Here is a 12,775-nt window from a genome sequence, read left to right as displayed (position 1 = left end):
GGTGGGGGGGTGTGGAGTTGCAGTAGGGTAACAAAGTAAATAATGTACATGCAGAGTGTTAGAAGGGAATGCAATTAACCTTGTTGAGTTTAGTGGTGCAGCCCTAGTCCTAATATTACCTGCTGAGTAAAAGCCCTGTTATCTTTCCCTTCTTGCCAGAGGAAAAGGCTCACCAAGTAACAGGACACTGCCAAGTTCAGCTCATTAAGTGGAGCAAGGGAGGGATAGGGTATGCCAGGGAAAGCTTTTCACTAGCACACTGTGTGTGCCCCTTGGCCTCAAGCACAGCAGACACATTAACTGGCCTCCCTGCTCCCCCCACTTCCCTCTCCAGTTTGTCAGCTGCCAAGCCCAGGGGAAGGCTGTGTTCCCCCTGACAGGTCTCCTTGTTGGATTCTCAGGCAGCGGTGTCCATCCATCCCCCTCTGCTTCAACCAGTGTCAGATGTGTGTGCACCTCACCCCAAAGGATGAAACAGGTGCTACAGGTCTCCATCCCATGTAGAGACTCACATCATGACATAGTTCTGCTTAGTGTTATTGAGAGATACTGTGTTGTCCAGATGCTTTGGGTATGTAAAAATGATGAGGTGACTGGGAATCACAACCCTGTATAATGCCCCTGCCTTGAGCATTCAGAGACTGTAGATAGGGGAGGCGGGAGGTGGATGAAGAGTGCCCTGTCATAATCCACAGAAGAGGGTGTACGCTGCAGGGTTGAGACTGTGACAGTCCCAGGAGAAGGTACTTCTGTTGTCTAACTTAAGATCATACATAGCAGTTTCCAACCAAAATTATTTATTTGTATTTCTTTGTGTAATCCAGCCTCCTCCTATTCTCTTGCAGTGATTTCTTGGAGTGTCTTATTATTTTAGGTGAGATCCCCTGAGCAACACTGACTTTTTTTTTTTTTTTTTTAAAGTTTACATTTAACTGTGCAGCCATTTAAGCAGTCTGAGTAAACTGAGTCACAATCTGATCAGAGAGAGATGCTTTGAAATAATATTCATTTCACCCTTGAAAATATCCCTCTGAACTGCTCTGCAGTAATGTACAAGCTGATCCCATTCTAGGGGACAGATCACTCTTAGGTTTGTCATCACTATTGATAATGTACTCATGTTCTGGGATGTGGGTGTGTTGTGACTGTTACAGGAAAACAAATGTTAAAAATTCCACTGAAACTATTCATGCCAGTGTTTTCAGCACCCCAAGGCTGTAGTGTAAAGTTCTTCTCTAAATCTGTCTCTCACAGAAGGTGGTGTGTAATACTTTGCACATAATCTTGGTCCATTTATTCCTATACCTCTGACGTTATTTCTTTGATGTTCTTGATGAAGTCTGACAGGGGAAATACTAAAATGCAAGTTCTACTGAGAGTCATCCCAATGTGTGAGTTGTTTTTCAGTGACAGTGCTAGAAGTCAGTGTTTGGTTTTGGGGTGGTGGGTTGGGTTTGTTTGGTTTTGGTTTTTTTACTTAAAATTGGTTTAGGAGTTGTAATGGTACTTCTGATTGTAATACATGGATCTTAGAAGAGTTCAGTAGGTCTCTGTGGAACTTACTGTGGGAAGTTTGCAAATGCTGTCTGTTTTGCCTGTGGTTCAGCTGTTGTAGTATCTCATACCAGACAAAACCATGGAAATAATACACTATTTGGAAATAAAACTTGGTGTCTTCATTCACCACTGCAGGACAGTACATGAAACCATTGTGACTGTTAGTCATCTTGGTGCTTTCTGTGAGGAAGACTTCATATGCTTCCATCCAATTGTTTCCCGTGCCTAATGATCTCTGCTGGTGGAAACTGCTTTATTGAACTACTATCTAAAAAACAATCTTTGCTGTTTAATTGGTGTGGGAAGAACGTTTCATTCTTGGTGGTCCTGAAATACGTATACTTAATTCTGCCTTTTTCCAGTCTTCCTTAGCCTGAGCTGCAACTTGCTTTTTGTCTTCATGGTTGATGCCCCTTATTACTCCCCCTGCTCTTCTTTGGACTGTCAACTTGGTGTGTATCCTTCTTCAGAAGTAGTTGTAAGAAGGCAGAGTACTTGGACCAGATTGGGCCTTGAGCTGTAATTCAAGCAGCCTTGCTCTGAAGAAGATATTCCTGTGTGTATCTCCTTGTATGATGGTTACTTCTTATACAACAGCATGGCACCGATGGGATCAGCAGTTGCTTAGCAGTAACCGAAAGGTGCTCTTCCACAGCACTGGCGCCGAAGCAATCACCCCCCAGCCTATGTTTGTACAACATGGCATTTATTGCTTCTTACTCATTTATAAGGGCTGTGTAGGCAGCGTTGGTGATGTGGGCTGTTTGCTCAGGAGGGAGCAGAGATCTGATGCTGCCCTGCACTCTGACTTTAACCTACTTGGGGTGCTGTCTGTGCACCCACAGGCTGCTCAGGGTTTCAGGGTGTTGAGTAGCCCAGTGAAATTTCCCAGGATGTTTGGAAATCGCATAGTTAAAATCCAGTAGCTACAGTTCATTCGTTCCAAAGTTGTCAAAGGGGAAAGGAGGTGGCTGCAGCCTAGAAACTGGGAAGTGTGGTAGCTCTAATTTGGTTATTTTGAAATACCATCAAATTCGAAACATTTTCTGAAACTCTCTTCTGCAGTGTTGTGAGTTTATTAAGGATGGAGACGGGTATTGTTATCACTAAGTTTTAAACAAAGTTAGCACCAGTGTGCCTCACATTGCTTTGCTGCCTCAATGCAGTGTTTTCAAAGCAGAATGTTATGTTTCTTTTTTTTAAATTCCATCATGAATTTCTGTTTGAAATCTGAGATAATAGGCAAGTTTATAATCCTTGCTTGGCAGAGGTTCTTTTCATCTCCATCCTTTTTCCTCCAACCAAAGAGTTAGTGCAAAGCCATTATGCTTCAGACAGAAGGAAATAGAAATATTTTGTCTCAGCATACTGTAGAAATTTCAAAATGAAAAGAGTATCTGAAAAAATATAAAAACCCAATAGCAAGCATTATGTGGGGAAACAAATTGTAACTTAACTAAAATAATCTTCAATGTTGGTGCATGGGAGTGTTGTTCCTGTTTGCTTCCCTCTCATGACTATAACAGAAGTTCAAAGTACAAGTTATTCTGGGGCAGTGTAATTAACCTCACATCAGATGGTGACTCTCTAATTTCCTCTGTGTATCAGGTCTTTCAAGAAGCAACTTATAAGCAACCCAGTATCCTCACAAAATTCTACTCCTGGAAATTGATCCTTACCAAATCTGTAACAAAGATGCAGTGGGTAACACAGATGCAGGGTGTTACCCTGCCACTTAGCACCTGGATTTTACAGTGACAAAGATGTTAAACTATTCTTCTTTTCATTGGGATCTTTCATTCTAGAGAGCAGCTCAGTTCTCTTCTGAAGACTTATAACTCTTACTATTCCGATCAAGAAAACCTGCAACTGTCACATAATCAGGTAAGGATCTATGTAAAAATAATACAAAAAGCACAGTGTAATAGTAGGAAAGGCACCAATGGGTGCTGATGTTTAGCATGGCTAGACTGAACAGTGTAGGATATCTGTTGTGTGTTAGTATATTAGGTGGAATATATCACTGTAATGCAAATGCCACAGCAAGTGCTACAGTCAGAAGCTGTGAGGACAAGAGCAGAAATAGATATGTTCAGACTAGTGGGAGTTCCAGATTTTTAACAAGTGTGATCTTCTTCCCATCCCATTTGTTAGCATATCACAGGAAACCATTCATTAGTTTGACATCTCAAATCTTCTGTCATTAGCTGGGAGAGCATAGTACTGCAAATATTTCTGTGGGATGCAGTTCCCCTTTCCCCTTCTGCTTGAACCCACAGTGTGTAGTGGCAGGACTGCTGTCCCTTGCATCAAGGAGAGACTGCTGCTCTCTCTTCAATTGTAAACTGTTAGTACAGAGAAAATGCTCATAAGCGTAGCCCCAGGAGTGCATCTTCTGTGGGGACCAGAAGGGCCTGTGGAGCTGAAGGATGAATAAAAGCATGAGTCGTGTTTCTCATACCTGAGTCTCTGGTTCAGAGGTCTGAACTTCCTTCTCCTTTACAAGCTGCGTTTCTATTGTTTTGCTGATATCAAGACCCAAATGGATATTAGAGCAATTCTGGGCAAAAATGGTCTGAAAATGGGCAGTCCTTACTTCTCTCTCCCAGCTCCTTCTGCAGTGACAGAGTTCTGTGTCAGCAAGAATGAGGACCATTAATGACTTTTGACAGATGCCATGCTTTGCATCAAGGACGATTTAATTAATTGCTTCTTCTGCCTCTACCAGCAGTTGTTCTTCCCCTTTATCACCATCATAGCACCCTGGTTTCAGAAGAGCTAGTTGTCCAAGTAGAATAAATAGGATTTGACTTGTAATTGTATGGAATTATGGACATGTTGGTCAGAAAACCTCCTGGTCACATTCAGACTAATGCTGACACGAGGTCAGGTCAGCTGTGGCTTTAGCTAGCTGGTCTGAAAATAGGTTAAGTATGGAGGCCACACGGCCTCCCTAGGTGACCTGTTCTAGGGCTCTTTTTGCCTCAGATTTCATTGTATTCCTGTTGCTTTGAGGGGAAATCAGTTATTATTACTTGATTATTATTGCTCAATTATTTTGCAACACTCTGTTTTGTTTTGGTTTTGGTTTTTTTTTTCCAGCAAGAAGGAAGCAAAACATTTATTGAAGGAATCTTGTCAATATTCTGGGGAGTCCGACACCCGATCCGGTTAAAAATTCAGGATGAGAAGCAGATACCCTCTTTTGTCACCCTGAAGACAACAGAGAATGTGGGTTTGTTCCCTAATAAAAGGTAATGGATTAATTTCCACAAGGAGGAGGCAGGCTAGTGTTTCAAGACAGCTGATGTAGGTGGCTTCAATGGATATAGCTGGTTGTATATCCCAGAAGGCTGTGGTGGTCCTTTGCCCAGCAGTACTCTGTGCCCAGTGTAACTGGTGTGGTCTTTTGACAGCTTCTGCTGGGCAGGAAGATGCATCTTTGTAGCATATTCATTACATTTTTGGCTTTCAGCTTAAGAACAACTGAGAAGGTGGAGAAGGCTGCTCTTGTCTATACTGACTATTCCCATGAAAGTACTGACAAATTTATGCACATAAAAATTGATAAAAAAACCCCAACCCACATGTATATATGTACTTCCAAAAACATGGGTAGCCCCTGAAAGACCTCATGTCAGTGCACATTTTACAGCATGAAGCAAAAAGCTGGTGGGTTACTTCTAAGCGATTGTCTATTGCAGATTACCTTCCCGAGTACTTCAGGTGTGAAACCATTGTTTCTCAGGGCAAGTTTAAGCCAGGGAACAAATACTGGCTTTTTCTGTGCAAAATCTGATGTTAAAGCCCCTTAGAAATATGCACAGATCAGCTGCTCATTCTGGCTGCTGCCTGTGATGTTTAATATCTGAGTGCATTGTGCTGATCTGACTCCTGCTAGGTTCGCCATACCTTTAAAAACTGATGTAGGTTCTCAGACTATTTATTCTTCCTGTTTTGAATGATATTTCCCAAGCCTTGGTTGATGACTTTTGAATCTTATCTGATGAGCTGAAGCAAAGTAATGTGTAATATAGAGGCTCAGCCAGTGTTTACCCTGAATGAAATATGGAATTTATCAGGGAATCCTAGTAAAGTCAGGGACAGTCTTCCTCCCTATTTCTTGCTGTTGAAATTAAAGGATGTGACATGACAGGAGTAACAGCTATGAACTCGAGTTTGAGGCAAATCTGGTTCTCTTTGTTCACCTTGACCAGATCTGCTGATATGGGCTGCGTGTGGCCTGTAGGATAGGTTCCAGTCTGGAAGTTAAAGTTCTACTTTGCCTTTTATTTCTTAAAAAAACTTATGACTGGTGGAGATCTGAATCTTAAAGTAAATAATTAATGATCACAGAAATGTGAAGTTGCCCTGACATGCTTTAAGGTATGTAGAGCAGCTTGACTGTTTGATCTTAAATGAACTTTTTAAATGCATGGAACACAACTGAGATCATCATTTGACATGTTTGTTGGAGTTAGCTGAATATTGTTTTGAATATATATAGGAAATGAATTTTTAATATTTTCTTACAAATTGGTTTATTCTCAGTCAGAGCAGTAACTGGCCAAGGACTTTCTGCTAGAGAGTTTATGCAATGAATTATGGAAATACTGTCATAAAGTTGAATTTAAAACAGAATGGATTGAACTCCTTGTTCTCGTACAGAACTGGTTTGGATAACATGAGGGGCTAGTATGGTAATTTAAACTTTCATGTCCCCATCTGTGTAACAGACTTGATGCATCCTGTAACGATTTAAACCACAATATGTGTGTGTTTTCTGTGTGCCTGCCTGATATCCTACATGTGAGTAATCCATGGCATTGCCATAAAATAAATAAAGAATTACTGCAAATTATTTAAGGGACATCATGCTTGATGTTCAACAGACTCTAAATAGGATTGTGTTACATCTGGGTTCCGTAGTCATATCACATTTTACTAACCAATTCTGTTTTGACATAAACTAAAATTACTGGCTTCTGTAGTTGTGCTCTATAGAGTTTTGAAAAGGGATAGGAATATGTTACACGAAGCCTGGCTACAGGATAAATTGAAATCACTGAGTTAATGAAGAGTAATCAACTATAAATATGTTTGGTATTTCAGGGGAATGACACGCTGGGGAGAGTTTGATGACCTACATCATATTAGCGGGGACACATTGAAATCTACTGAAGAAAAGCCAAACCTTGAGAAAAGTTAGTGTTGGTGCTGTTACATTCACTAAAGATTCCTTGTTCTGTGACTGTGCAAAAATAATTTGACACATTAGAACTTCGGTGCCAATAAAGGGAAATGTTCTTCTGTCTCTGTTTAACATTTATTAAATTCTAGTGAAACACTGACTTTTGACTGGTTAGTGAAACCATTGCTGTGCAGATAACTTTCCAAATGGCCAGTGCCAGCAGGCTGCGTTTTCACCAAAGAAATAATTTCCAAGAAGTGAAGAAAATAGGTGACTGTAACCACCAGAGACAGCCTATTGCTCTTCACCATATGCCTATGCCTTGCTCCCCTCTCATTCCACACCCACCCCCCAAAATTAAAAATGGAAAAAAATAAAATTAAAAAAAAAAAATCTCCACTGAGAGCTTCCTTCCTGTGGGGATGCTGGCAAGGAGGGTAGAGCAAGCTGATGCGGTTTGATTTTTGTCTAGGTTATTCATGTTACGAAAGCCGCACTCTGAAGACCGCGAGCGAGCAGGAACATGACTGTGCTACCCTGCCCAGGGCTGTCAGCAATGCTGCAGCTGTGCGGAAGAGGACCAAGTTCCCCATGGGAGCGAGGACAGAAGTAGAAACTCACAGGGTTTCAATTAATGGCCACTTCTACAACTACGAGGTATGAATGTTTGTGCTTGTCTTTCATCACATGAGGTAGGGACCGGTAAAAATGTCCAGCAAGCTTCTGGACTCTCCTGCACCCCCTTAGCCAAGGCTCAGCCCTCACTGGCCCCACAGCAGGGCCAGGCTGGTGCCGCTGTGTCTGGTTTCAGGTGTGCCTGGCCACTGCACAGTGGGGTCCCCAGCGGTCCTGCGTACCCAGGCTGCTCTCCTGAGGTATTGCCTGCTCTTTGCTGAATGGCAGCAGTGGCAGCACACCCGACAGTTTGCCTTGTCCCAGAGCTGTGCTGGTTTGTATCCTACTGAGTCTTCATACTCATGCCCTTCTGCTGCTGTTTTTGTTCCTAGACATCAGTTTTTACTCCAGCTTTTGGATCAGAAACCAAAATAAGAATAAACAGCCAGATGAGAACAAGAGAAGTAATAGAACAGTTGCTTCGAAAGTTTAAGGTAACTGTGTGTTTGCAGAAGCAAGAGCAGCTGTGTTTTAGAAATGTTAACTCAAGTGTGTCGCACCAGTGCTGTGTGATAGGCAGAAAATAACTGGGAGGGGGGGATAGTGCATAGAAACAAATGATGCGGGCTGTTTTTTAAGGAATGGGTTTTATTTTACAAATGTTTCACAGCTTTTTGAGCCTAGAAAAGTTATACTGGGTGCATAGTGTGCAGTGAAGGAAAAACTACAGAACCACTTCTCTATATAGTTACGCACAGGAGGGGGAAATGCTGCTGCACTTTCAACATGTCCTAGCCCAAAGAAAGGATGTTTGCTCAGTGCACGCTGCCGTGCTTCCCTCTAGTGACGCTACCCAGTAATCGTATCTTGTTTAAAACAATAGGGAATTCTCTTTTAGCCCAAGTGTCTGGGAGATGCATTCTCTTAGATCCAGGCACATGGAAAGCTCCAGAAAGTCAGTTAGAACTAGTGCTCAAGATCAGTGCCATACTGTCTGAAACTACTTTTATTTTTTCTTGGTACCACCTTCCATTAACGTGATTATATCTAGTCTGAAATATGTTTACCATTGGTGCTGTGTATTTCTTCAGTATCTTTAGTCTGTGTAGCTCCTTAGTGTACAGTTTTTGAAAATTCACCATTTACCTTGCCTAGAGACTTTCCTATTGCAGAACTACTTCATACAGTTAACAAGACTTGGTAGTGTAATACTAGAAGGAGGAGTTCTATGAATAATAAGGAATGGAATTACAGAACATGTTGTAAAGTTGTACTGAATAAGCTGAAAAATAAATGTTCAAAAGGACTGCTATTTTCTGAATGTGGTTGTGCGGACAAGTGAATAGGAAGAGATCACAGGGTTTTACCCTATTGGTAATACTCCTGGCAAGTCTGTGGGTCACCCAAAAAGGAAGTTGTATGAAGTAAGAGTGCTCCAAGGAAACAAGACTGGAAAGATCTGGTATTGTCCAAGATGGTATGTTACTGACTTGGACAGTATGGTAATGTAAGTCATCATGAGGTAGTGGGGTACCAGGACATGAACACGGCAGCGTAGCTTTCTCCCTTATCCAAATCCAGTATCTTTTAACTTTCCACAGACAGGATCCCAATCTCAGACTTTGAACTAAATATCTGAGTTGAGAAGCACAGAGAGTATCTGCTGACAGTCAAATGCTAGGAAAGTACATCAGTCAGTCTGAATAGTTTTTTGTTTGTGTTTAACAGATAGAAAACAGCCCGCATGAATTTGCACTTTATATTATCCATGCATCCGGAGGTAAGCCAGACACAGCTGCATGACCGCTTCATCCCTAATTATCCTCTGTGTGTGTGTGTGGACTGCTTAACTTGGAGCGACAGGATTTGTCATGGGCATCTGTCCTAGTTGAGTCTGTGAGCGTGGTGTGTTGTTTTGGCTTCTCTGGAGACCCTTAGAGATGTGTGGTCCCCTGGTGGAGAGGAAAACCTGAGTAACTGTGTTCTGGGTGCTTTCCCTGTGCTACTGGTCTGGGTGGTTCAGCTAAACAGGCCTTCGTTTTTCCTTTAATGAAAGGCTGTGTTAGAGATGCTCTTCTGCTCTAACTTTTGTTCTGCACAGCCACACTGCAGCTGTGGGATGCCAGGCTCCTGCTGGTAGTGTTGTGGGATATGTTAGCTGACAGTTTTGGATGATAGTCCTGGATTGCAGAGGCCTAGTTAAAAGTACTCATTTTTCAGTGGAAAATGTTTACTTGTGCAACACGCTTTTTATTTCTTCAGGAAAAAGGAAATTTGATCTTTATTAATTAAAAGGAATACCTGAAAGAATGGGAGAGAACTGATGGGCATGTACCTTAAATGTCAAAATATGAAATTGAAAGGGTGTTTGATAATTTTGAAGTAGATTTTGTTTTAGGGAGTCACAGTCAAGATGCTAGGCCTGGGATCAGTCTCTTAAGTGCTTACTCAACTACGTAAATTGCAACCCCTTTGTGTTGCCTCTACCAGTTTCCTTCAAAAATGCATAACGTGTTAGGTGCCACATCCTCCTGCACACATGTATTAGAGACTTGTTAGGTATCTAATAATTGCACATCTGCTAAATACAGGATATTGGTCAAGGTATCATTGAATGAGGTATCTATCTAGAGGTGCTGTTGTACATTCTGTGCATCACAACATTTCTTGTAAATCCTAGAAAAGAAGCAGCTGAGGAGTGCAGATGTTCCCTTACTGCACAGACTCTTGCAGGGGCCCTCGGAGAAGATTGCCAAGTTTTTTCTCATGGACAGGGATGTGGAAGAGGTTAGCAGTGATGTATGTATATCTTCAATTCTAATAGTTCACAGTATTTTTCCCAATTAGCATAGTTGCTAAGGTGCATTTCTTGTCATCTTTTCGATAGGTTGCTCAGTATATTCAATTTCATCTTCCCTTTTTGGAATCGATTCTGCACAGAATAAATGAAGAAGAACAACAGGAGATTCAACAGACAATTGCACGGTAAATAGAAGTAAAATGAGTGGGGTCACTTGGAGTCTAGGAGAGTGTTTACAATTATGGTTTGGCTCAAGAGGTGAATACATGTATGTGGCAGAGTGTAGACAGAACACTGTGCTGTCACAACTTAAGTTAAACTTTGTGGGATTTATAATGTTTTCTGTTTCTGGTAAACCCAGAAGAGCTGTTGCTGTTAAAGATTCCAGAATAAATACTGACTACACACACATGGGGGGGATCTTTTCAGAAAATTCGAACACTCGGGGTTTCTTCTGGTTATTTCATTTGGTTTTTGAGCCTTAGACTGGTTCCTCAGTTGCTACTTGCAGCAGTGTGTTTCTTTGAACACACTGGAGTACTATTTAGGTAGTGCAGTTTTAAAGATAGATTAGTGCCAAATTCTTAATGTTCCGTTAAAACTTCACTTCTGATTGCTGGCATGTGTTCTTTCGATGGAAGCTCAAAATGTACGACAGGTACAAGTTAGCAACACAGTGGTATTTCTGAAAATATGAGTCCTGAGTTCAAAAGCAATGTGAGTCTTTACCAGCTGTGGATCTGTTATCAAATGACTGTCTGATAATCACTTTGAATCAGTGGCCAAGAAATGTGAAGAAAAGAAAGAGTAGAAATTGTCATTTTTCTATCAGAGAAGCTTTCATTACATTTTTCAGCCATTCAATTAGCACGTTAGAATTTGGGTTGAATTTTTGCAGGGTTCTGTGTTATTTAAATGTATTCTCTCCGTCTCAGGTATGTGAAAGAGAGGAGCATGATATGCCAGCACCTTCATAGTCGAACTGTTAAAAAAACAGAGACTACTGTTTGATGAGAATGGCTCCACGTGCTGCCTTCGCCAAAGGGAAGCCAGTAGGTTTGCTTGAATGTGCCATGACTGAAGAGCACTTAAAGCACAGGGGTGTTCAAAATACTGGAGTTTATCCTGGTTAATTATGCAACCAAAACTGAACCCACTCCTCTACAGCTTTGGAATACTGGTTGGGAACCACCTAAGAAGAGGTACTAGATCCCCTGGAAGACTGATGCTGAATCTAGTTTGAAGCTTAAGAGAGGGGAAAAAAATCCTGTGAAAAGCATAAGGCTTAAAGACCTGCTCATTTACAAACCATTACCAAAAGTCTAGCATATAAGAAAAATATTGCAATAACCAATGTGTAAATTGTACTGAAAATATGAAAAATAAGTATATGGTTTTCCTTCTATTAGAGGAATGTTGAATTATGTTAGGAGGAAGCTTTTCAGTAGAGATAAGTTGCAAAAGGTACTTATGAATCTAAGACTGCAGTTACGCTTTTCACTGATCGTAAAAAACAAAAAAACCCCAAACAAAAGCCTGCACAAGATAGACCTGAAATCCCACTGGCTTCAGATTGGTAGATGCCTGACTTGCTTAAGCTTTGAGCTACAGTTAGGAAATATATAAATGGAAACCCTCCCGCTTAATAGCTACTCAGCTCTTAAACATAAGAGGGAATTTATCTCTGAAATATCTCTTGAACTACAAAGTAAGAGCTCTCACTAAATGCTGTTATATCTGCTTGACTGGGTCCTGAAGGCACCTCAGCGTTTGTTGTTTCTGAAACAGATGATTCCCTGTAACTTCCTGTGGTTTGTATTTAAAGGTGGAAGAGAGAAGTGTTGGGTGCAAGAGGCTGAGTATCACAGCCGTGATGGGGCTGGGTTGGCAGCCTTCCCCAGATGCAGCTTGGGTGTAGCCTGGCCCCAGCGCAGAGTGTAGCAGCCAGCTGTCAGGTCCTGTCTGGCTGAGTCGTGCTGAATTTTAAAGCTCAAATTGTAGAGATTTAAATAAAATCCAATTGGTGCACAATTAATTGCCCTCCTGTATTAATTTGTCTTTTTTTACATGGTATCTGTGTTTTGCTTCGGTGACCTTTGACTTGCGCAGTTAAGAAGATAAACACTATGACAAGGAGGAAATCAGCTTCCAGTATATGTTGCCTAAAAATCATGTGGAATAAATCAAACATGAAAAACTTTACACTGCCTGAGATTATGTTACTTGGATGATAACTTTAAAAATGAAAAGTCAGTGTGCTAATTAAAGCTATTGTGGTTGGTGCAAGGGGTTTATTGTAATGTACAGTCTGTTATAATCCTGTCCAGGAAAATAATTATGGGCAAGGGAGCACAGAGGAGAGAAGTAAGAATGATTCAGCAGTTAAGATGCATGGTAGTAAGAACCAGTTGCCTTAGAGGTGCAAATATAAGTTCCTGGAAGCAACAAGAGTATGCACACAAGTGTCACTGGAAGTTCCCCAGGGACCCATTCAAATACATGTTAGCCAAGTTTTAGGAGGTATGCAACTCACCCTACAACATCACTGGTTATACTTGCAGGGTAAGGTTAAATTTCAGTGAGGTCTGAAGCAGACCATGTCCAAGTTCCTG

The 12,775-nt window shown here is 41.3% G+C and overlaps 1 protein-coding gene across 4 annotated transcripts in view; it reads left to right on the top strand.

Moving 5' to 3' along the window:
• Positions 1-12,183, top strand: part of RASSF6 (Ras association domain family member 6) — a 26,340-nt gene extending 14,157 nt beyond the window's left edge. For all 4 annotated transcript variants that reach the window (XM_026847719.1, XM_026847716.1, XM_026847718.1 and 1 more), the window contains 9 exons: positions 3,363-3,441; positions 4,660-4,811; positions 6,670-6,761; positions 7,221-7,405; positions 7,756-7,857; positions 9,092-9,143; positions 10,044-10,162; positions 10,251-10,348; positions 11,099-12,183. In XM_026847719.1, coding sequence (XP_026703520.1) covers positions 3,363-3,441; positions 4,660-4,811; positions 6,670-6,761; positions 7,221-7,405; positions 7,756-7,857; positions 9,092-9,143; positions 10,044-10,162; positions 10,251-10,348; positions 11,099-11,174 — 955 coding nt within the window. In that variant the 3' untranslated portion in view covers positions 11,175-12,183. The remainder of the gene's footprint in view (positions 1-3,362; positions 3,442-4,659; positions 4,812-6,669; positions 6,762-7,220; positions 7,406-7,755; positions 7,858-9,091; positions 9,144-10,043; positions 10,163-10,250; positions 10,349-11,098) is intronic.
• The last annotated feature ends 592 nt before the right edge of the window (positions 12,184-12,775 follow it).

This window comes from Athene cunicularia (genome assembly GCF_003259725.1).
Source record: "Athene cunicularia isolate RWA chromosome 4 unlocalized genomic scaffold, athCun1 chr4_part2, whole genome shotgun sequence".
NCBI classification, from domain to species: domain Eukaryota; kingdom Metazoa; phylum Chordata; class Aves; order Strigiformes; family Strigidae; genus Athene; species Athene cunicularia.
The sequence above is the reverse complement of the archived record's forward strand: the minus strand, read 5'-3'. Positions and strand labels throughout refer to the sequence as shown.